At 37.8% G+C, this 26,377-nt stretch overlaps 1 protein-coding gene across 7 annotated transcripts in view; it reads right to left on the minus strand.

The window, feature by feature from the left end:
* LOC100642498 (teneurin-m) overlaps positions 1 to 26,377 on the minus strand; it is a 653,003-nt gene that overhangs the window by 234,349 nt on the left and 392,277 nt on the right. For 2 of the 7 annotated variants that reach the window (XM_048410164.1, XM_048410163.1), the window contains exon 1: positions 21,045 to 21,572. The exons of the other annotated variants lie outside the window; for them this stretch is intronic. In XM_048410164.1, the coding sequence (XP_048266121.1) occupies positions 21,045 to 21,057 (13 nt within the window). In that variant the 5' untranslated portion in view covers positions 21,058 to 21,572. Of the gene's footprint in view, positions 1 to 21,044; positions 21,573 to 26,377 lie in introns of those variants that run through there. 7 annotated transcript variants of the gene reach the window in all.

The raw sequence follows: 26,377 nt of genomic DNA on the forward strand, positions 1-26,377 counted from the left end.
GAAAGGAACAATGCTTATATTATCTAATAGAATGTTAAATGTTCCTTGAATTTCGCTATGAACTTTCGTAACGTTACGAAAAGGGTCTGGATTTCGATTGGATGATCGGTATCAAGTTGGTGCACAGCCTACACGGAATGAAAACGTTTCCCTGCGGATCGATCTGGATCGAACTGTCGTCGGGGACGGTAGACAGGGGGTTTGCTCTCCGAGATTTCTCTCGAGATGGCGATACAGCACGTAGAGGTAGGTACACGTCGCGACGTCGTGTCGCGAATTTTCCTCGTCGAGGATTTAGCATAATTCCGTTGGCTGCGCGCCTTCGTCGAGGAGAAGAGAGGCTGTGCGGGTGAAGGCGGCTACGAGAAAATGGTGAAACGAGGCTGATGGTAGTAGTAGAGATGACAGCGTCCTCTCGCTTTCCTCTTTCCCTCCTTCACCGTTCCACACTCGAGCCAGGCATACCTCGACAGCGTGTGGGTCCATTTGGTTCACAGGGTCGCCATGGTAACGTCGACCACCCTCTTTTTCCCTTTCTAGCGTTTCTGTCCTATCCTGGTCCTCCCAAACTCTCCTTCTATCTTCCATTTTCTATTTTACATAGTCCTTCCTTTGCTTCTTCGTGTATCCTATCCTTTCCGGTGTCTTTGGTGTCCGATAGTTATATCTTTCTCTCATTTTACCCTGGTCCGTTTACCATTAGGCTGATCTGCTACAAACCGTTAGTCTAGCTTACCAGGATTCATCCGCGTTAGTAGATCGAAGGGTTAATGAATCCTAGAATATCCTTCACAAGTTCATTTATATTTCTTTAAAGAAATGTCAAAGATATTTGCTTTTCCATTATTGCAAATAAATCATTTATCGGACTTCTACCCTTTTATCTAAAAATTTAATGTATCCTTTGAATTATTTCCAATATATTGCAATTTATATAGTATATATTTTCAGATTTGTTTCAAACTTTACTAATGCGACCACGATAGTCGATCTCGTAAGAATACTAATGAAATTTGAAAATGTGGAAGTACAACGTACTTAATATATTCATAGGTAGTTGCATGTTTTCAAATACTTTCGCGAACCTGTGTAAATTGAGAAGCAGAAATTTCCAGTGTAAAATGAAATAAACAGAAAGTCCTCCAGGGGCTGGTTCCTTCGATAATAATGAAATATCGAAGGGGATTCAATGAAACTCTTAACGCAAGTCACGGCCAAGAAATCGATGGAACGAGTCTAATTGACCCCGACTTCTCGTTTGGTTTTTATGATTTCTCACGGGAGAATCCAAAGGTTTTTCGTTTCCTGCCGCGTTCTGCAATTCTGAATATTCGATACGCGCTGCTAAGTGCAGACGCTACCGCATTCGCAGACTAATCAAATTTACGGGCTTGTCCCCTCGTTTCTGTTGGTCCACTTAGCGGACCGGTGATTCTGGCTCTCGTAGTGATGACTTGTTTCAGAAAGTTGATCAAATTTCCGTAACGGTTAGGACAGTAGTTGCTTTGAATACAAGGAGCTAGTAAAACATGCACGCGCTTTGCATTACCTCCTCGTCATTAAGTTGATAATTATAATTTTCATACCTGTTTGGTATATTTAATCCACTTAAGTATGATAATAAGAGAATATAAAAAACAAACTTATCTCGAAGAAAAGAGCCAGAAAAGCCTCAGTATCTAATGAGATCTCTATAGATTTACACAACACAAGATTCTGTGAATCACTATGAATAGCGACATAACAGTGAAACGAAGAATCGCAGAAATGGTCGACCTATTTTCGAGGACCCTGTAGGAAGAAAAGAACTAAACGGGTGCGTGCACGCGAATGCTCGCAGCTGTGACCGAGTAAACGCGTGACGACAGCCTGTGGGGTCTAGCTAATGATAAAAAGTGTACCGAGGAAGAAACTCGTCGTGTTCTACGAGAGGGAAGCGTGCATAGACGTATCAGGGTTGCAGCGGTGCCGGTAACTACGGTGCAACCACCTCGCGATGAAATATGAATGATCGTGTTCTCTCGGCACAGATGGTTGAATTTGAGGTCGCTACTTCCTGCAGCAATAATGCTCAGATCGATAGGCTACGGGTATAGATACTGGTTGAGCGTGGATAACCCCTTTTCGAATTCATTTCTTTAGTAGCAAGCGCTTCTTGCATCGACTGTGTGTGCTTTTGCTCTTTTTCTCTTGTTATAGCCCTCTGTTCCCTCGCCGCTTTGACTCCTACACCTACATTGCTCTCAGGGTTCTGTCTTTCTCTCCAATGGCGTTCTTTCGTCCTCTTATCGATTCACTTCGACTTATGGCATTTTTATTTCCGGGTAGAGTAGCCTGCCGCTGCGAGAACGTTTGAAAAATTGATCAGCCCCTCTCGATGATGCTGCTTCATTACTTAATCACCCTGACCTCGTTCGTATATATATCGTTAAATTTCATTTGCGACTTCAGATCGAAAATGACTCATATATTTAACATTTTAATACAAATCTTGCCAATTACGTAATAAATGTTTTAATTTCTTCTTCGTTCATATTCGTTGTACTTATTTCTGATTCGCTTATATACGAACTGAATACTTTTCAATCTCTTATTTCCTAATTATTTTCTCATAAATCTGATATTCTATTCGTATTATAATACAAAGTACTAAATGGAATAAAATTTATTCCAATTTTCCAATAAATATAGCAAGTAAATGTCGTAATAGTTACGATGTTAATTAAAGCGACTCACTTGTAGCGTTTGATTATATCAAAAATGAGAATTTCTCGCGAATTAATGAAGAAAATGTTTCGAAAACTAGCAATGTAATACTAACAGACGCGCGCGCGAAATTCGATAAAAGACGCACGTCTCGCGCGTCGATTCCTCCATTCCATATTCATATACGGCGCGTGGATTAAACACGAGCATTTTCTGATCGAGCCACGGCTTCCTTCTATCGGCGTTAAGCCCCGGAATCGAGAGAATCTTTACTCGGTTGAAATATTGAAAGAGCTATATCTGTACACCGACTTCTAATTGAACGTTGTCATGTATGATTAATGAATCGAATTTCACTTAACCAACGCTGAACCGCACAAATTTCATGGAAATTTTAATGGCGTCGAACGTGTGTCGCTGGTAACCGCGCATTATGCCGCGCCATGCTCTACGTACGTTATCCGGCTATCTAAAAATGCAAATATAACTCGGCCAGATTACACGAAGCTCTACACACGAAGCTCGAATCTAGTTGCGGCATGGTTTACTCCTTACCTTGGCAACCATTTCTGCTTTTACTTTATTAATTTTCTATGTTCCCGGCACAACGACAAACCCCTCTGAATACACATTACAGCGAGACTAAAAAAGCAGAATTATGTGACTATTGTTTAATAGCGAGGAAAGATCGCCTCTATTCATCCAAATTAAGCATCTCACAAATGCTCGAACTTGACTTTCTCAAAAAAAAGGAAGCCTCCGACGTAATTGTGTTAGTCTTGATTTTCGTCTTATTTCGAGCCATACGATCTCCCTGACCCCGTTTGAACTGTGAATTACGGACCACGCTGTAAAGGCGCACCGTTCGCATCAACGGCGAAAGTGTTAATTAATATCATGCATCAGATGCACAAATCCTGAATGTAATCATATAACGTGGGACAAGTTGAGGATTTAAAGCGACGCTTGATTGATTATTCACGGAGTTTCTGTCAAGACAGATCGAATTTGGTGCAGAAGGCTACCGATTAGATTGGCCCACCAGATTATTGAGGAACATCGGCAGCCTTCCACTTGCGAATGGAGTTGTTGCGAGTAGAACTAAGAGCCGCTACATATAGATGCTGCATTATTCATGAAAGTAGTACAATCCTGATGAGATCGATTGCATTTCGCATCACTCTCCCCTTAGAGTTGCGCGTTACATTTTCGAGAAGTATCGGTGGCTGAACGATACATCGAGATGTGGAACAAATCGCGCGTGCTCCCTACTGGTCGTTCGCGCATCTGTCGAACCGCGTTAATAATTAAGGAATGCGTCATCGCGTCAAACGTGAAGCATTAACCGTCTGCATGGGGTCATTTTGAGGAAATGCGAGAAACTAAAATACTTGAACTATCAAATTCATGAAAATGAATCTTGATAATGAAAATGAGTAAAAAAAAGAACAAATATACATATATACATCCATTTTATTTTCCATTTTGATCATAATTATTATATAGACATATATTTGGTAAGTCTATTGATGTTTTCAAATAGTATACCGTCGATCTTAAAAACCATTAAGTAAAATATTGTTGAATGTTGGAAAATCTGGTTTAAACAAAGTCCACTTGAATTTTCTTCTTCAATCTGTTTCACCGACTGTTACGGTAATCTGTTCTTTTTTATCAAACCATACAACTATTTCACAATGTAGTACACGCACATAATACGATTATTAATATTTATTTCCTACAAAAGCTTTGTATCTAAATTCTGCATTTTTCGTCAAATAGTTGAAAACAATCTCTTCCATTTAATCTCTTGAAGTGGAAATTTAATATCTCTCTGTATTGTTGAAACAAAACGGATAAACTATTTATTATAAAATATTTCGTAATTTTGTAGATATAAAAATTTAATATTTATGTATTATTGGCGTGAAACAGATAGATCATATATTATAGAATATTTCGTAGCTTTCTAGACGTAAAAATTGTACGATTTGTACTATTGGGATGCTTATTTATCGGACGATCGTGGAAATAGCGCTCGATTTACGGAAACAGAGGACATTTTCACAATGGGTTCGCGTTCGAATTTCCGCGTCACTGCTAAATACTTTACTGTAGGTTTCTACCGTGACGCTTTATACGCGACCAGTTTCGGTCAGATGGGCTTTTCCAGGGTGTTTAGGGGTTTGGGTGATATATCGGGGGATAAATACAGCGCGTTCTGTGGTCCGGTGTACGCCCCGTGTGCTGCTTTACCCCCGGGATCACGCGACACCAAATAATGACCGACTCTGCAACCCTGGATTAGCAAATCCCGCGCGGAATTAGGTTCGGTGCGCAATGGTTTGAGCTTGTAGCTTCGCGATCTCGTGTACGGCGTCATGACTACTGCCTCGATCGATTCTTCTGATCGCGGCCAGGTTTTAAACGATAAGAAAGCTCAAATGGATTGGAGAATCGTTACTTCGTTTCAACATCGTTAAATGAACTCTCTGTTACTTCTATTCATTCCTTTTAAATTCATTTAAAACGTTAATTTCTTATAATTTCGAATAAATCAGAAGCAGTTGGTGCATCTTTGTTTGTACAATTATCATTGTCTTCTCGTAAATTGTATTATAAACGTAATGTTACAGATATATATTTATATAGATTTAAATCGCCCAATAAGTTTGTGCCGCTGTGTTTCTATACTTTTCATAATGCATTTTATAAATGTAGAGTGTGATAAGCAACAAAATTGACTGATCTTGTACAATCGAGCTTAGCTCAGAAAGGATATTGACAAGATGAAATTATTGAATAGTGGACATTTTTATCTGTACATATGAAAGCCCATCAATGAAACTGAAATTTTTAATACTTTGTTATGTATAAATAGTTATATAACACATAATGTATGTTCAAAGGAAATACAGCAACATTCACTGCTGTAGTCGAACAAAATAACTTTTCCTGATTGTATTCGCAGATATAAAATAAAAAGGTTTCATTGGCTCAGAATGTGTTTCACATTTCCACCATTTCAGTTTCAAATTCGAAACTTGTAAATACCATAATGATAAGCAATACGAACATCTTCAATAAAATATTTCGTCTATTATTAAATTCGTTTTAATCAAACACAATCAAACTAGGGAATACAACAACATCTGTCTACGAGACACCAATTGTGATCAAGAACCAAACATATTTGGCTTCTAATTGATCGATCTTTCACTCACTGTCTACAACATCTCGAGGAGAGACCGCAGACACACAGTCTGGACGTCGAGTTAACTTGAATGTTGGCTCGCGTGGCGTCGACCGAGTAAACATGAGGAAGCAATCCTATCATTTTAAACAGGGAAACGAATGACCGTAGCGGGAACGATTTCCGCGGGCGGGACGGGTCTGGTGTATGTCGGTGGCACGACGAGGATTAAAATTGGAAGGAGCGGAAAAATTCCTGTCCCGCGAGCTGTATCTACGTACAGGCCAATAGGTATCGATCCCGGTGACTCTATTCAGCGTACACGACTCTCGACGGGGTGAGTTATATACCGCAGCCCGCCGCCACGCTAGAGTAACCTCCCTTGTACACGCTTCGGAGCGTGTGTGCTTGTGAAAACACCGATATCGTTATTTATGTATCGCGCCGATGCTAGCCGATGCCTATATATCTCATCCCCCAAATGCTTCTCTCTCACTCTATATCACTCTCTTCGTCCATGCAGACGATTCACCATTTCTCTCTCTTGGTTGTTTCTACAGTTTTCAGGAAACGTTATAAAGCTGGGAAACTTTAGGTTAGAACGCCGCATTCCAAATAATTTGGTGAATTTCAGCAAGATTTCTTTTATCTTATTTAAGAAGGCCAGAGTTGTTAACCTGTTGTTGGAATGGAGACAATGATTTTTAATTTTTGATTGTTGATCGTTAAATAATAATAAAATTGTGGATCTTTCTAGGTTGATAAATTGGTAGATAAATAGTGGTTAGACCGTGGATTTGTATCTTCTTTAAGAATTGGTTAGGTATTTTGCATAACCGAGAATGAAGACGATGGAATATGGAATATATAGTTGCAGAATTATAATTAAATCGACGATTAGAAATTTATTTTTACGAATGGTAATAGATCTTGACATCTTCATATATTGTAATTGAAGTGATTGTACGTATTTCATATTACAGATCGGTACAATCTTTTAAACGAGTAGCTTAATTTCGTGCTTGCAATTACAAGTTAGAAAACGACTCAATTTGGTTTACTATCCTCAGTATAACAGAGCTAACTGGAGGAAGGGGCGCAAAAGGAGACTGTGTGATGGACGGCAGAAAGAGAAAGAGAAATTGAATGGTCTGAGACGGATCGTTAGTGGCTTTGTAATAATGAGAACTTGGCTGGTAGTTCGGAAGGTGGATTGAAAGAATAAAATCGTCCCCGATCATCGTTGACATTCGCCAGTCAAAGCGAAATCCCAAGAAAAGCAACTCTTCTAAGCAGCTTCTGAATACTTTATAATAATAAGTTATATATCATAACAAAAATAACAAAAATAATAAAAATGATATTAAAAATAGCAAAAATGGTAAAAATAAGAGTAAAAAGTGAAATTAATTTTTCATTGATTAATTGTTTATTAATATTTTTTCAACAAAATAATGTATCGCAAATCCGGCAAGCATGTTCACGATGTTACACAGAATAGGAAATTCGAAGGAATTTATTGACCGGTAATAAAAAGAGGGAAAAAACAAGAACCGGCACTTCTCGAATGTTTTACTTCCATTTGCACGATAATGAGAGTTTCAGGAGAAGGCAGGAACTTATTCGTCTGGAAAGAGCAAAGTTTCGGATTCGAAGGCTTCGTAACGGCCAGGAATAATAAAGACGACCGAAGGTAAATGTTTTCGCGTTGGGGTAAGTACGTGCGCACCCCGTGAATATGCAAATCCGCAACAAATTTTCGCTGCTTGCCAATACACCTTGCGTAACACGTTTTTCTCGTTGTCTAATTAACTCCTGGCGAAAGTAAGATTAGCGAGCTTTTCACTTTACCAACTGCCAGGTATTAAACAAGACTTTATTTCCGATTAATTTCTTACCGCCCCCCCCCTTTTTCTTTCTTTCATTTTAGTAATTCAATTAGGGCATTATATTATTTAAGAACGAAGAATAGTTGATAACAAATAGACAAACGAATATTTCAGATTTTTCAAAATATATATGAGTAAATCTTTATAAAAAGTGTAAATATCCTACAAGTACCTAATAATTCATTATAAATGTTGTGAAAGAGATTTGGGCTGATAAAGAAGAAATTTATTTTTCATCAAAAGCTGAAAGTTTGTATTTTTTGTATCTGATATCAGAAAGATAGGAAATCTCTCAAGATAAAAAGATAATTACTTTCCGTAATGTTAATTAAAAACCTAAAGGATTCGTATGAAAACGAAGAATGGGTATTTGTATATCTCTACTCTTACATGAAACATTAAATTCTACTTTGTTACGAAACATTAATTTAGTCCTTGCATAACAGTGACATCAGTAACGTAACGTGTTTATATGGAGGCATCACGTTTTCCACAGTAACAAAGTTATTTATTCGCAAATCGACAAGCACTGTAATGTCTCTATGCGCGCGGTTAAATCGATGACACAATTTTTATTCTCTGTCGCGAAATCAAGCACTGAAACTAGTACGATAATTGCGAATCGAAACTAACATTTCGCAAACCAATCTACACGTGTTCGAGACACAATCAATTGAAATCATTACAAAATATGAAAGAAATCAAGTAGCCGCGGACCGATTGCAGGAACTTCGTTGTTGGTATTTTTTTTTGTCCGTTTTTTTTTTCAAACGACCACGCCAATTACATGGGACGTCGAGGCAATTGTAACTGGGACAGCGAAATTTCCCTATCGGTGTCAATTAGACCGGTTTTAATACCTCTCGTCCGTTCGCGTTCGCGCTACCCTTCCTCGCGGCTCGTTCGCTGGTAAAATGAAACAAAATGGGAAAAAAAGAAAGCAGATAGGGGTGAAAGAGGGAACGGGGAAACGAGATCGCCGATTTCCCTCGATTTACTCTACGCGGGGGATTGGTGATGAGCCCGCCACTAGCGTCAGTACATATACACTCCTATTTATAAGCATTTGAACAATTTTTGGTTTCATACAAGGTGCGTTAATTCGTTGAAATTATCAAACAAGCGATTGACCGATTACGATTTTTCGTGCATGCAGGGTAACCATGCAAAATTTGGAAAAAATGTTTAAAAGAGTGAACATTATGAACTTGAATTAAGAATCATACGTGTCCTACACGCAGTTCCTTAACTTAACGTCGGAAAATTTTGTGCGAACTAGATGCAAAACTCACAAATGTTTTTCTTCCAATCTCAACTGGCATTTTGGAATTATGATAGAAACTTGAAGTCTTAAACTGTGCTCTGTTCGAAACTGCTTGATATCGTTTCGTCTCACGCACCTAGCGAAATTTAGTATCGCCATAAAATGATGCCGTTAAAAACGAGAGGATCGGAAACAAAGAAATACGAGAGCCAGATGAAAGAGGGAGAAAAAACATCGCCGAGTTATTGTATTAAAAAAAAAAAGAAAAAAAAGGAGAAAGATAGTGGAAGAAGCTGAAACAAAACGTCCCTGTAGATTTATCCCCCGCTGATGCTCAGATTGCAGCCCTAAAACAATATCTGGTACGGTTTACCCGTGGGCCATCGACGAAGTGCAAGCCTGTCTGGTACATACTGGTTGACGAGAAAAACGACAGACGATATAAAAGAAAAAAGAACACGAAAGTACTCATGCCGAGTTGATTTTCCTTGAATCGTTGGAGAAATGTGATACTTGTGTATATATATATAGTCGGATACTTCGGAACAAATCATTGTTTTTGTTCGTTGTTATTGGTTTAAAATATTTTGATTAAAATAATGTTTAAATTTCAAATTTATTATTGTTTCGATATGAAGATTATATATGTATGTACCATATATAAATACCGTGATGTATTCTATATTTCTAAATTACCATAATTGTATGTTTCTATAATAGAATTTTAAGGGCATAGAATATCGAGATATAAAAATTTAGAATGAATGAACAATCACCATACGCATTAATCAAACAGCAAGATTAAAGAAACTATTCATCTTATAATCCACTTACCCGTTCACATTTTACTAAACGCTTTATCTCCTATTCACTCAATCACAAAAAAAGAATTCAAGACACGACACAATAACAAGGACACTCTGGAGCCCATGTAATTAGTTTCCAGCGTGTTACATTAATTGGCTCCATCCAGCTTTGAAAATATCGTAGTCCCTAGCAGTCCGTGTTTTCTTTAATTTGAGACGTAGTGTTTTCAGGGGAACGCAACGACTTGATTCCAAACGGAAGAAGATCTCACCGGAAGTGACGCGTAGGAAAAGGCCACGGGGAACCAAGACAAGAACCTTGTTTTCCTACTCGACGCGGAACACGACGAAGATTTATTAACCGTGTCTCCCACGAGAAACACCGGGGCCGAACGAAAGCGCCGGGGAATAAACAATAAATTCAGGTTTAAGAAAACAGGACGAAGGAGAAGGAAACGACTATGGGTCGGTGAGCGTAATTGGAGTCGGCGTTGCCACCTCCGACGGTGCCGCCGCCCTTAATCCTAACGTGATTTGTGATGCCAGAACGAAGGCTTTAAAGACTCACTCGTTATCTGACCGTTCCCGTGAACGCACTGAATCACCGAGGATCGAGGAGGTGGAACTACCCCATCTAGAAAACTGGGAACTTTCGGACCTTCCCTTAGGAGGATGCCCCATGGTCGTCTCTTTCCTGCCCACCCTGGGCGTGGACAAAATTCTGAGATGTTAGAAGATACCTTACACATTTTCGTCTGTTAGTTTTGGGACGCTTATAAAAACCTAACTAAATTTGGAAAATCATGGAGAAATTACAACCCATAAACCAGGCAAGATAGTTGAAGTCATCACTCAAAGTTTTAATCTTTTGGATATGTACAATAATTTCTTTGTTTATGCATCTCTTAATTTTTAATGTTTTGTTCCAAATTGATTTGTTCTTAATTACTTTTAATTTCATGATGTTTGGTTGGTTAGAGAATGATCCGCTTAAGAATTCAAAAGACCATTGGAAAACTTACCTTATCTATCGATCTTATACAGAAGCAAAATATTAGTGTCTGAATATTTTTGAATGGGAGTGCAAGCGTCACAAAGAAAAGAATATACAAAAGGTATGAAGAGAAAGAATGTCGCGATGTTTCTGAGATAAACCTTGAAATATTAATATCGTTACATAATGAAACTACAGAAGCTGGGGAACCCTTCATAAATTTTTAATTGAACTAAGGCCGTTCCCCCTCGATCGGTAAAGCGGAATCCGCAGCGGCTACGACTTATCCACCCTTCACCCCAATAACCTCAACGCTTTTGATAATTTAATCAGCGGTACATTACTCTGCCTGAATCACGATATCGTAAGCCGCACTTTCAACCTGGTTCAGTTATGATATTTCATCCGGTGCAGCGTTAATCTTTCATTTATCATATTACCTATAATCTTCTTGCATCCTATTCGATATCAACTGCTAATCATAACCATTATTAGGCCATTTACTGGTTTTATTTATTGAAAAATTCACAAAATTAGTAAATTTTAGTCATAATACTTAAAAATTGACCTGTCTATGTCTAAATTCTACCTACTTAATAATCCTATATCAAAAATCCTATAATACCAAAAATTCGACGTACCTAATATTCAAATACATTAAAAATTTTACCTACTTACTATCTAAAATTATGCCTACCTAATACTTAAAATTCTACTTAGCTAAAGCGATTTTTTAAGGCTCTAATAACGATCTAAAAGCTATATCTATCCCAATACCAATAATACTTCGTTCAATTTTCATTTTTAAACCCCTTCTCCTTTCCGCCTTCATTCCAAACCCTCCTAATCCATATGTCACCCTTTACCGCAATTCCAACAGTCACAAACACGTCAGCGGAACATCCAGTCTCATCTTCTCTGCATTCCATTCAAATAACATTCATACTCTCACGCGTTAATACTAGGTTAAACTACCAATAATGCCACGCTAAACTACCTAAATCGAAAACGATTCGACGTAATTAATGAACGATTGGTTAAATCCAACGCGATAGTTCAATAACGTCCTGGGTGGTTTCTAGTTGCCATCGAAACTCCGGGCGAGGAACTGAAAGTAATAGAAAAACAGACTATGTACGTGGAAAAGAGAGTAAAAGAGACAAGAAGGAAGAGAAGAGAAGAGAAGAGAGAGGGATCGTGGGGTTTGGCCAGAGGGCGTAGCACGGGTTGCGCTAGGCTATACATTACGAGCTTTAGCAGGGTTTAGCCGTAGCTATATACCGTGTCGTGGTCACCATCCCGGACCACCTATACGCTAGACCATACACACATATATATGTACGTATTCAGACGTGAGTGTACAGGTACATGTGTGTAAGTTTGCGTTCGGGGTGTCGTCCCGAAATTAATGTACTTGCTGTACTCCTTTGACGGACTGACTATGGGGGGGGGGACAGATAATTCGAATAAAAATACCACGAGCGAATTAAAAAGCTTCTACTGGCTTTGGAATATTTGTCAGATTTAAAGCAAAGTCGAAGTCTAAACTTTATATCTTGAAATTTGGTTAAATTTTAGAAAAATTCTTGATTATACAATAATGAAAAATTGATTTCCTAGTGAATTTTCACCTTATATCGTGTTGGTATTACGTATTAATATATAATTACTATTTATTATTACATTTTGTAAAGTCACATAAACATTTAATATCTAGCATCCCATCACTTGAAAATACTTAAGATGTGATGATGGCACCACACTTGTTCTAATTTGCTACGCTTAGCTTTCATTTTTTTAATTATTATCCTGCGGCAGTTTTATACATTTATGAAAAATCTAATTGTGCAAAAATGTGCATAATACATATGGAACGCAAGGATATATAAAATATTCAAAATATAATAATACTCATTATAATGTTTAGTGGGTGGAACAAATTTCTACGTAGGTTTCATTGTCTTAGTTATGTTTATGGAAACATTAATTTGCTTAAAAATCCGCAGTCTACTAATCATTATTTGCCATTATTTCATTCAATCCATCGAACCATTAAATTTTCAAAATTCCATAAACTATCATACACACATCGTACACATATCATACACACCAATGAAAAGAAAAGGGTTTCAACTGAAACTAATAGTCTATACTGTATATGATTATTGAAAGACAATGATATAAACAGTATTTTAGCGGACTCCTCGGGATAATTCCATAAAAATAAAAACGATGCGTTGTGGAAGAGTCACTGATACGCATCTTATACACCGTACAGTGTATGGTACACTTACGTCTATACACCCACACGTACATTCGTGTGTGTAATCAAAAGCTGTGAGCTTGCACGACGTCGAGCGGGCTGCTGCGTAAACGTCGCGTCGCGGCGCGGATTCGTCGATGCACCAAAGCATGCGCGCGAACGTGTGCATATCGGTATGACAGCATACGCCTTGCATATGTGTACATTGTACATGTGCATGTGACACACGTATGCATATGTGTACGTGTGTATACGATACACACAATAATATAGGAAGGCTTTTGCTCCCAGCCATATAGGCTCTATGACATCCGACCTCCCTGTTCGCGATAATGTCTATCAACTTTATCACCCCCTACAATATTACAGACTAATTTAAGACGCGCTCCATATCGATCAATGAGAGTATAGAATAAGATCTGCTTACCGGATTTTGAGGAAGAAAATGTTTACCTGCAGCTTGAATTTGATACGCCACACACAATTGAATTATTATTTAACAAATGATTCAAACTTTCGAGAATTCTTTCATATTAAAAAGAATTTAATGTTACAATAGATTCGTCAATTATGTACATGTAATTCAATTAAATTTCTTAATTATTTAAATGTAAAAGCGAATAATCAAATTATTACAATCTTCACGAATTATTTACTATCATATAGTAAAAAGAATTCATGTATTCAGTATTACAGTAACGTCGCTAATTATGTGTATGTAGGTTAATGCAAATGTATGAAATGCCGTTTTTTTGAAGTTTGAAGTTGGTGCGCCATAATAATCGAGTTATCATTAGCAAATTATTAAAACCGTCAAGAATTATTTTACACTAAAAAGAATGTATTCATATTCGATAATCGTGTGTTATAAGCATTGTGCGATTCTGCTTTGCTCGATTTTTCCTAAATATATATGTATATAATGTAAATATATATCGTGTGTTCAATGTACCTCGTGTAGAATATTCTCTTATTATTCAGAATTATTTTCGGGAATTGATCTCGAATCCATTCTCTCGCATCTCGATCACACCTCTCAAGACTGCAATCAAAGCTTTCAATCACAGTTCTTAAAGATTTCACACCCTAAACACATTTCTAAACATAACCAAAACACGCAGATTCCAATCTATATTTGCATTTTCCCGCTCAACTAACCTGTACTCACAACGTTAATATCTTAAAATACACGTTCACGTATTCCATTATCACTTCACACAAATCATTCACGCAAATTCTCTCAACTACATTCATTGTAAATCAGAATACTAAATACGTAGACGATAGCAATATTGCGTCCGCCATGTTCGGTTGTCGTGTCTTCGCGAATTCAAACCGCGCGATGCGCTCCCTTGCGGTGATCATAAGCGGTGACTGCCGGTGTGCCGAATCGTAAGATTCGCGCTTTATAATCTCTATATGAAGAAGGAAATTAACTGTTACCTTTTTGAATAAATATATGATATTTTGAAAAAACGTGCAACTGAAGATTTATCGTATAAAACGACATTTGATATATACCGATCTAGTATAAACATTCACTCTTTGTTTATCTTTATAAAAATATGAATTTGTATAAACGTTTTCATTGACTACATAAGCATCCTATTGATTATTAATCATATTATCCAAAATACAAAAACTTTTCGATAAAAATTCCTTTTTTACGGTTCTTATCTAATTTTTTTCTAATCTCTAACGTAGAATTTTTTTTAATTGTTTAATTTATCGTGTTGAAAGCACTATAATGGATAGAATAAAACATTAATATTTACCGCAGTCGCTGCACTTCACCTGTTACTTTTGCTGTCTAACAAGAATTACGTTAAGGAATAGTTTCAACATAAATTATCGTAATCTAAGGCTCGGTATTTCTTCAACTTCTCCCACGGCGTAATCGTTACATAGTTTCCCTTGGGCAAACGTTCACGGTTAGAGTTTATGCCACTTGAAAATAACAGAAGTTTATTTCCTGTTGAGAAAACTTCCTATGGAAAGTTCGACTTGCCAAGAAAGTAATGTTTCAGGATTAGTAAAAACTGTACCACTCGTTCAAGCTTTATTTCGTGACAATTGTGTGAAATTCTTTTCAAACTTGAGCCAACGGGGAGTTATCGGTATAAAGAATGATTAAGTCGTCAACCGTATCAAAAACACTTCTCAGTGTTATTCAACGTTCATTGAAGCTTTTCTATCGTATTATACGATGTTTCCACGCTTCTATATACATTTCTCGTAACCACCATAAAAATTCTCAAATTTGCACGCGTGATTTCTCTCACCCTTCCAATTTCCACAGCTACTGCCTTTCGTGCTTTTAACAAATTAAAGCTGAGAAACGTGGACTTTGTTCGTGAGTAAACACGCGCCGGAAGCAAAGTAAATCGGCGAGATGAAGAGGGAGGACCTCGAAAGGAGACATAGAGTCCAACTAAGGAGGGGAAACAGAGAAATAAAGAGGAATTCCTTCTTCAAGGCACGCTATTATCCTGATTGCATTTTTAAACGCGACTGTCCGCTGCGTACGTCCCTCTTCTCACCTTCATCTGTCGTCCTCAAGCCTACAACCGTCGTTTCCCTCGGTCTGACGCTCACCCTCCGACTTTACGTTTCACCTACTCTCTTCTCTTTTCTTTGAAACAGTGCACTTCGACAGAGAGACTCTATCGATACCTTTCCTCTAACCCTTTTATTTTTGTACAACCCCGATGTAAAGTATCCCACTTTCTTGAGAAATTGCTTTGCATCGATGAATTCTGGGTACAAAAGATGTTTAAAGGAAGAAAACGAGATATTTTCGTCGTGATTAGTTAGAGTATAAGGTTGTAGAGTAGAACAGAAAGAAGTATAGCACTGTTACATTAAACCTCTAATCTGAAAGAATAGAGGTGAGCTTTTTTTACTATTAGCAAGTTGCCGTATAATTTTGATCTTTTTCGATTCACTCTTCTGTGCAGTTTGGACAGAGAAAATGTCGGTCACTGTTTCGAACCTGGAGCAAACGCTAAGCTGCCCGATTGCATTCACGATCGATGCTCTCGAAATGAATATTTACTAAGCAACGAAATATCTTTGTCGACGAGCTTCGATAGTTTAACTGGCTACGGGAATTTCAATGCTTTTTGCGTAACACCATAAACTCGTGTTGGCATATTTTGAGATTGAGGGTTTTTTGTGGATTTTTGTTGCCGTGTTTATGTGTAATTCTCGTATAAAGATAAATGGAGAAGAAAAAATTGAATATTCTGATTATGATGAATTAATTTCTAAAATACTAATCTATTAAAGACAGAACTTTTGTAACTACATTTTAGAACGACTGGTTTATTAAACACTGATTGATGTTTATGGAAGAAAGAGAAGATAGTATTCTAATAGAAAATGCGATGAGATTCGATTCTTTCATCAGATCATTCATATGCGTTTCAAGCTACAAAAAAGCTAATAAGATACGTCTATATTTTTCAAGTAAATAGTCACGCAATGAGAAGAAACAGAAGGCTTTACAAGCCCCTCGATGAAAAACGTGTTAAATCAGAAATTAAAATCTCTCAGCTAATTGTGTAAGCGACAGGGTTAAGTCATTTCATCCGTAATAGAATATTCTCCAAACATGCAATTCAACCGGGGACTATAAGTTAATGACACGTCTGCGAACTACGTAATTGACCTGGCATCAATTAACATCATGCCTGTTGTTTGTACGTTCGAATACGCCGTTAATCGTGCGGGCGCGAAAGCATTTGTTCCGAAATTATAGGATAGTCGATGGCCAGTTAACTCAAAATCAAATATTACACTCTCCGCTAATAATTATTACTTAGGACCTTAAATGTGTTAATTGTACGATTGAAGATATCTTTAAAAATCTAAACGTAAGTTATTTATGAGAAATTAATCATTCCGGCTCTAAATTTTCAACTTTAAACCAATCAGCTGGAAAGTCTACTTTATTCAGTGAATATAAATTAATTTATTGTTTAAAATAATTAAATAATCTTTTTACTACCAATAAGACACTCGATACATAGAAAACAGCTCATAGAACGTTATTTACATCATTATATTTACTATTGATGTTTCTTTACTTATTAGGTTTATCTATAGTTGTAACTAATAATTCCCTTAAACGATATCCTAACAAGACATGATATGTATGTATATTGTTCGATATTGACGCGCGCATTTACAAACGGACATTTGGAAAGAATGAAGAGGAAGCATTGGAGGTGAAAGGTCGAAGATCGTGCTTCCACCTCGGTTCTTTATCTAGCGAAGAAAGTGGTCAGAGATTCGAAGACAGGCCTGGATGCTTGCAGATGATTCACGAAGACTGGACGTATCCGATAGTCTTAAGACGATTGAATGCTATTTGACGGCGGGACAAGTTGAGAACAACGACAAATGACTGCGATTAGCTTCTCGGTAGCATGGCAATCAATTGCTCTTGATAGAACGGATCAGTGAATACGAGAACGAAGCGCTCCTTTGGTCTGACCGCCTATTAAAAATACTTAACTGGCCGGTCGTCGACCCAGCCATCGTCGATAGCATCGACATGCAAATGTAGTCCGCGTGTGCCTACATATTTATGCATTCTTCGATTCTAACACCCGCTGGCTTTATTCGCGCCGTATCGCTCCCGGTCAACGTTCACCTTCTAACAAGTTTCATTACGAAATCGTTTTACAACTCCCACATGTACACTCTCATCCACAACTAGGAGAAAGCTGTACAAAACCGTCTATCATACTTATCTCCATAATTAATTAAAATAATAAAAAAAAAAAAGAAAACCAGCGGCCCCTTGGCAATTACGTTTTACAACATTCAAACGTTTTTCACTGGAAGCTTATTACAAAACACATATACTGCAGTGAATCAAATTTCTTGTGTTTTTAAGTGTCTTGATCTTTCATTATGCAGGTATTTTGTAAATACAATCTTAATTACACCGCCTGTTTCATAAATTAAAAGATTATGGACTCAGAACTCTAAGTATACGGTTTCATACGGGTTTCCCTCATTATACATCTCGTACAATTTGATCGAAAGATATACTTAACGAAGATAAAAACTGATTGTTAGGCAATTAAAGCGACACACATCAATAATAACGAAAATGTTAGTAAAGAGTCATTTGCCATTCACAGTACGAACAAATATACAAAAAAGTCCATGACTAAATTGAACGTGTAGTAAAAACGATTGCTGGTTACCAAGATCGAAAGTTTGGAACAATAGAATTTTATTAGTAATTCTAGCGTCGCGTATAGTTTTTCTACGTGACAAGAAGCCTAATGGTGTGGCCGGAGGCTAACACGCCCTCGCCACTATTACCATATCCTGCTCAATTTCGCGTTTCTACTTCGCAGCGCTCGCGTGGCTGAACGCGGGTCATTATTTTTCGCGCAACTATTTTCGTAGCTGCCAACGGCACGTGTGACACGCTACCCGCACGCCGAACCGAACGTGCTGTCGTTTTGAAGAGCGAAAACGCGCGTCGCGTTTGTTTCCATTTAAATGCCACCGATAGGTCGCTCGCCTGTAACGCATCGTTCTTTCAAAATTAAAATTTATTAATTAATTCAATCCTTTTCAGTGATGAATTAATTTCTAAAAAAGCACAACTTTTTTCATGTGTTCCTCCAACTAAAAATTATTTTGATTAGAGAAAAACACACACATTGGATCGAAATGATACAAAGCGCGTTAAAAACAGAAGACACACATGATTTTTATATAGTGACACACTGTTTCCATATCTGCATTGATGTGTACATTTGCAAGCCATATACTCGATTAATATAACTCTTTAATTAATTCCAGCACAACGCGATTGGAAAAATAGTAGCATTGTTTGCGCATTTACGAAATTCATGTTTCAACGTTCTTTCCTCAATATTACCATCACACGTTGATAACATGCCAATTTTTGATATTTGTTCAATGTTAGTCATGTTGAAAAAGAATGAAACACGCTTGCGTTTTCAATATCGTAATAATAGCAACAATACCGCATTCATGGGTATTGAGTTGAAATACGATGATGATCGATTATAAATTGAATTCTGTTTCAACATGACCGTGGTCATATTAGTTTCACGTAGTGATAACAACATTTGATAAAATATTACAACATTCACTCTATTCTCTGGATTTCTGCAACATCTGATTTTTATTTATTTCAATCACTCAACAAACGAACAGATTCTTAACACTTTAGGATGAAAATTTATCAAACTTAATTGAAAGGCAAATCCCATGATGGAATCGAAAATAATTCGAAGAGTGTGACGAAGATAAAGAAAAATGTTTTCGTTATTTTATTGAGAATATTCTAATCAAACTTTACTACCGACTTTTCAATATTTTCACATCGTCGTGTGAGCTTTCACGCGAAGCAAAATGCCACGCTAAGAAGCTTCTACGAACTTGTTCACTAAACATTCAGCAGGTCGACGTTTCTTCTAACGCGAATGTCAAGAATGTCCAGCGTCAGCGAACTTGCTTCTAAACAAATTTACTTTACAGCGTGTCCGTGAACGAACAAAAATCAATTTTTGTTTTCGTCCTGATATGTGCAAATATATTCGATAACAGCATCAGAATAAGTATATTTAATGCAAATATTTAAGAAAATTTAACGTAAAAGCCACCACATATTGTATAATTTATTATTTTCATATTTACTTTTCAGATATTTTGCTAAAATTTATGAGAAATATAAATTTGTAATTCTTATGTTATGTTTTCTTTAAAAGATATTAATTCTACCTTTTCTTTAAGAATGAGAATATTTTCAAGAAATGTATCACAAAATGACACAAATGACACAATTATCCACTAATTATATAAAATTACAACAATTAGAAATTTCAATAATTAGGAGTATAATTAGAAATGACAATCAGAAATTTAAGAAAGTACAAATGCATATTTTTCGAAGAATTTGAATACTCTGATATTCACAGAATCGAACTATCATCGACTATTCAGCGAAACCTAAAAAAAATTGACGGACGAAAATTCACATTGTATTTTCATATGCCTATAAAATCCGTTTCTTTAAAATCTCTTTAAAGTTCGTTGATTTGAATGTTAATTCATTTAATGCACGTATGGTATATCTATTTCACACCATGAGAAAAAAATTACACGATATTAAGATATCTTTCATATAATTGAATGTATTTTTAATACACAATTCACTTGTTACAAATCATGTGATCATTTTACTCTATCTACCTTCACTACAAAATTGAAATTAACAAACTGTGTATTATATATATAACTGTTGTTTCACATCTGAATATTAATAAGTATAGTCATAGGTTTGTCGTTTCTCTCATTAAAGTTTCAACCATAATACCATACACCTTAATGAATAATGCTACTGTTAAACGTGCTCTTCCGTTCTCTCCTATTCCTATATATATGAAAGGTAATTGCATGTCCTTTGAATGAAATCGCGAGTTTAGCGCTCCATTTTCACCCACCAATTGTCCATCAATCGGCAGTTGGAACGCGAGATAAAGCAACCACGTCTCGCATTAAAAAAACCGAGCGCTTGTCAACTTGCCGAGTTCGAACTTTCGGGACAACGAACGAGCTTAAACTCTGGGCGTGGTGGGGAGGCAAGAAACACCGAAAGAGCGCGCGATTGACCATAAGTAACAAACACACTACCAACAAAATCCTAACAACTCAATATACCTACGTACTAACACAACATAGTTAATCTACGAAACCATGTTTCTATAGGAACTTTGTAAATTCAGAAATGCTCAAAAAACAGTCACGCAATTAGTAGGTTAAATATTCGTAATAACTGGTATATACATGCCTAACATACAATACTTAATCTACGAAGTCATGTCTCCGTAGGAGATTCAAAAAGTGAAAGATCCGCTAGAATGCGTCACTCACCTAATTGGTACATTTAAGATCCTATAAGTACACCGGCGGTTGCCCTCTGTGTCATTGCACACGAGCACTGCACACACTCTCAAATCACCATAATAATGATCATCATCATAGTAAGCACCGATTTATCGATACGAAACACGATTGTCGATTTACAGGCCGATTGTGCAATGCAGTTGCAGGAATCCGTGCCACGGGAACGTAGCTACATATATCCAAAGACAGCCGGTGTATCCTGCCGCTGGAAGGCACACAACACATGTACACGCCAATGTCCTGCACTATTCTTTTCCACTGATCTTGATTCTTTTACATTGAACAAAATCACAACGAGAATCGTGAAAGAAGAATGATATTGTCAGAGGGTCGAGAGATTTGGGTTAGTTTGAGGCGTAGTCGATGGTTCGAGTCTGTCGCGAGGAAACCGGAACACTGTGTGTGCGGTGGCCAGTAAGGGGCTAGATTCGCGATTATATAGGAACGTGCAAGTTCAGCGTTCGCGGTTCAGGAGCTGGCAATGCACTGACTGGCTTCCCGGTTCGACCCGAGTCCGCGGCTGTTACTTCTACGTGGCGCATGCGTGCGACACCGTGGCGACATTGCGCCGTCGTCAACGGCCGTCGCTGACATCGTCGTCGTCGTCGTCGTCGTCGACGTTTTCGTCCTGCTCGTAGTCCTCGTCGGCATTGTTACCCCTTTCTCCCTTCGTTGCCCTATCCTGTCCATCTACGTACACACAGGAACGCGTGTGCACCTATGTGAGCGTACACGCGAACCTACTTCCGTGTTTCATCCCCTAAATCGGCACTCCGCGCCCCAGAGAGGAGAGCGCGAGCCACCAGTGCCACCGTAGGAAAAGACCGGGGATGAAGAAGAGGTGTCGGCTTCTCGCGTCAAATACCCTCTTCTCCAGGACGCCCGCTCGAGGACGTAACGCGAGCACTACCAACAGCAGTAGATTAGGTCCGTTCTTATTTCAGCTACGAAAGAAGTGGAATGTAAAATTAAATTTGATTACCTAGATCGGATTATTAGTGGAGGATAGCGTAGAGTCGGTGATGTGATTATATATGTATGGAATTCGTTCTTAAATGAAAGTACAACGTGATCGCAATATCATTCTTCGTTAAAAAATCTTGAATAAAGTGCATCCTATTTGCCGAAATTCTTGTAATGGATAACAAATGTTGTTGAAATCACATAGCTATCGAATAAGCTTAAACGCTTGGTGCTTCACTGTATTAAAGTCATAATGCATGGCATGTGGATCTCGTTAAAGATAAAACAGAGGAAAAACATAGACGAATGCTTCGTGTTGAAGATAAACTGCCAGATTAACAGATAAACTAAATTGATTCTGGACGTATAAACGGAACTGCTGCAACACCCACCTTATTTAAATTTGTCGTAAGTCTATGCAGCATAGATTCACAATTTTGATGATTGAATACGATACCAGGATGACAGATTTGCAACAATTTTGGGAAGGAAAATTGGAATACTACGAAATATCAAATTATGAAAAAACAAGTAAGTAAAGATATTGTATAAATAACGAACGAAAGGAATAATTATACTGCGCTTAGAACAGTTCTCTTTCCATTTAATAGCAAAATCTGCGTCTACCAATCGATTTTACCAATAGATAATAGATAATAGATATTATCCACACTCACGTTCTACAATTACATTTTGTAATTAGCAAAGATAAACCTAACTATGTACCGTGAACACGAAGCAGGACTAAATAGAAGCTATCGTCCTCTGCTATTGCACGCAGACCCACAATGGCCACGACACACTCAATTGACTGCTCGGGGCATTACGAAAGTCGACTTAACTCGCGATTCAACGTTCGTTGGACGCGTTCGAGGAAAATTTACGGAACGTTCGATCGGAGGAAAGTATATTTAGCAGTTGCAATTAAGTGGGAGCCAGCGAAGGTTAAGCAGGCGTGAAGAAGCAGCCTCGATTCTTGCTTTCTCTCTATCTTCTACTGTAATCCTTAATTGGTTCGCGTGATTCATTCGCTCCATTCATCGTAACTAAACTGTTTTCCGAAGGAGAGGCGTCCTCGCCTCGAGCGACATTACGAAGCACGCTGTTCTCATTCTTTCTCTTTCGTTTCTTCTTATCTTCTATCTCTGCTCGTCTCGCTCGAATACGCAAGAGGTGGCGCCCGGAGCAGCCACCGGTAGCCTGTCTGTCTGTAGTTATAACGTGGGATCAGATAAACAAACGTGGCTTTAACTCCGACTGACATAATCGGCTGTTCAGGTGAGAAACGCGGGAATCGAAGGTCCAAGGGGGAAAATGTGAAGAAAAAGCGACAGAGCCTCGTAGAATGTAAGAGAAAATGAGAAAGAAAAGGCAAGAGATGCAGGAGGAAAGATTGACGACTGATGTGAGTGGAGGAGGAATCCAGGGTACGTATCGAAGGTGAACAGAGACGAGCCAAAAAAGAAATTGAAGGAATGGACAGAGGAACAAAACGTACAGGATACACGGGGACGGCTTTCTTGGGGTCATTCCTGGATGATGGCTTCAGGACGATGATTGCCTGGATCAAGAGCACCGTGAAAAGGGTACGACCAATTTAGGATGATCAGATATTGCTGCGTTCGTTATTCTCGAAGCTGAAGGGAGGAAAAGAGATTGAGGAATCTGGGAGGGTTGACTGATATTGATTATTCACGTTTCGAATTCTTGTTTTATTATTTGAGTATTTGGGTTTAATGAGTCGGAAGGTTTTAGAGGTTGAATATTGATTGTTCACTTTCTGACTTCTTTTAGTTACCTTTAAACTGACCATATTGTCTTAACGAAATGGCAATTATACGAGTTACGCGCTAGTGAGAAGAAATATTTTAAAAGATACAAATTAACATCGTCGAAATAGTTTTAATGGGAAGATGTTTTTGTGTTGGAGATAAATAGAAGTTATAAATAATGTTTCGTTTGAAGATCGTCAGCGTCACCATCATACATGTATTTCATCGTGACGTGTGCGTTATTTAGTCGCAAATAAATTATTCGAAAACATTGACACGATTTAGAAACAACTATTATCGCTACCTTCGGAAGCTTTCACGTATAAAATATCATTCGGATATCGATCCACCACCGGTCTCTTGGCCGTTCACGGTATTTCATTCGAACGTGAATGAAATTGTTTTATTACGTGAGAACGGGCATAGAACATGCCAGTGACACTCAATATCGTTATACAGCTTAAGTAACGAGAGAGCTTTAGAAACATTTTATCGGAGATTGTTGCCGGTAACTTCGTTTTAAAAGTGTTCTATCGTTTCGAATTACAGGAAGAACTCGTTTGTTTTCCTTCCTTCTCCTCCGCGAGCAAAAAGTGACGACGCTCTATACTTTCCAATGTTGCGATATTACGCTTTAATTTCTACACCTTTGTGATTGACGTTGTATTGCACGTAGTCTCCTCCTATCGATAAAATGATAAAATTTCGTTATTTCGTCGAAAGGAAAGCTTTTAATTTTCGATTGATCTAATATGGAAAAATATCAAATATTTGCCTTGTAAGTGACTCACTTTTCTGTACTGTTAATATAGATCACGCGAAAATAAAAATTTTTTTCCACCTTTTCTTCCTTATTATCCGATAATGGAATAGTGAGTGCAAAACTACATTTCTTTAGCTACTAATTTCTATCTTAAGTTCTTCGTTACAAATTAAAGATTTATATTCTTATTTAAAAAATATTTCCAACAGGCTACTTAACCATGCCTCTTCATAAAAAATGCACATTCTACGTTATAGAATCGAATGTAGACATAAATAAGAGATACAATGTAATTTAACTTGTAAAATAAAACAGGTTCTACATAATATTCACACAGATTAATTTCTATGTAGACTATGATGCGAGTATACGAGTGATACGACGGGAGAGATCGCATTACGTTACTATATCCATGATCGCTCACGCTTCAACTCACGGAGTGACGATAAAACCGGGGCTTTGTCTCCTCATCAAAATACACTTCTGATCCCCGATTGAATGTACAAAGAAATTTCCCTGTCGGGGACGCCCCCGCGCGTGAACAAGAAATGGAATCGACGACTATAGCCCGAGCGAAACATTTCTAAGAATCGAATCGAAGAGAAGAGAAGAAGAAGGAAAGAATGGCTTCCGGGTGCGCACCTAACCGGAAATGCTCTACGAGAAAGATCTAAGATTCGCAGGAGGGGCTCGCGGAAGGGTGAATAATAACGTTTGAAATTCGAGACGCGGAATAAAATGATGTCGTGGACGAGGAGCCGCGCGTTTCGCATCGAAGGGAAAGTAAGGAACCAAAGAGGGTTTGGAGAGAGCAAAGAAGAAGACAGAAGAAGAATATATCCTCGTATGTAGCTGAAGCAAAGCAAAAGGATGCAAGAAAGGGCGTCAGGAAGGAAGGCTTCTAGGCTTCGTTCAATAAAACGGAATATCTAATAAGGAACAAATGCAGTCAAGGAAAGAATGGAAGGAATAGAGGCGGGGCTCTGGGATAGTTCGTTTACCAGAGAGAAAGAGCGAGGAAGGCAGGCTTTGAGAATCTTGTCTACGCTCTGTTTTCATCCTACTCGCTCTTCAATGTCGACTTCTGGCGAAGAAAGGAGGATGATCTTTCGAAGAATCGGTGGTGTGCCGATATTTATACGATTGTTCCGTATGAAAGGGAAAGCGAGCGAGATGAGGCGAAATCACTGAAAATTGAAGAAAAGTGATCCTTTTCTCAACGTAGCGAAGCGTAGTGTCATTCATTTTTCAGCCAGTTTTATAATCTATTCTATTTTATTTTTGTATGTTTTATCGATAAATATATTAGAAAATAGAATGTTCTCTTGTCAGATTTTCTCTCCTTTCGTTCAAATTTAAATTTTCAATAGCCCGCATAATAGAAGTATTTCAAAATTGTCGAGTGCCTTTGTGGCATATTTAAATAAAGAAGTCTGTGAAAGATAGTCACAGTTAATAAATATTTAAACGTCAGATTCTGTCCTATTTACTTCTCTACAAGTCATCTTTTCGAAAGATGCTTCGGGAAGATCCAGCGAGGTAATTCGATTTTGATTTACATATGCATCAGTAAGAGCCATTATCCTATCGTCCTTTTGTATCGTGCACAGACTTAACTGAAGCAATCTACGAATATGTAAATATGAAAGCGTTCCTAGAATAGTGACGACTTCTAGCCAGCATTTCCATACATGCACATTCATTCTGCATCGATCATTCCCAGAGGGAAACTCGTCCAAATTCCCTTATCTTCTCTATTTGAGTTAAAAAGAAAATTGAATTATTCAATGGGAAGGAGAGAC

The sequence above is a fragment of the Bombus terrestris genome, chromosome 11 (genome assembly GCF_910591885.1).
Source record: "Bombus terrestris chromosome 11, iyBomTerr1.2, whole genome shotgun sequence".
NCBI classification, from domain to species: domain Eukaryota; kingdom Metazoa; phylum Arthropoda; class Insecta; order Hymenoptera; family Apidae; genus Bombus; species Bombus terrestris.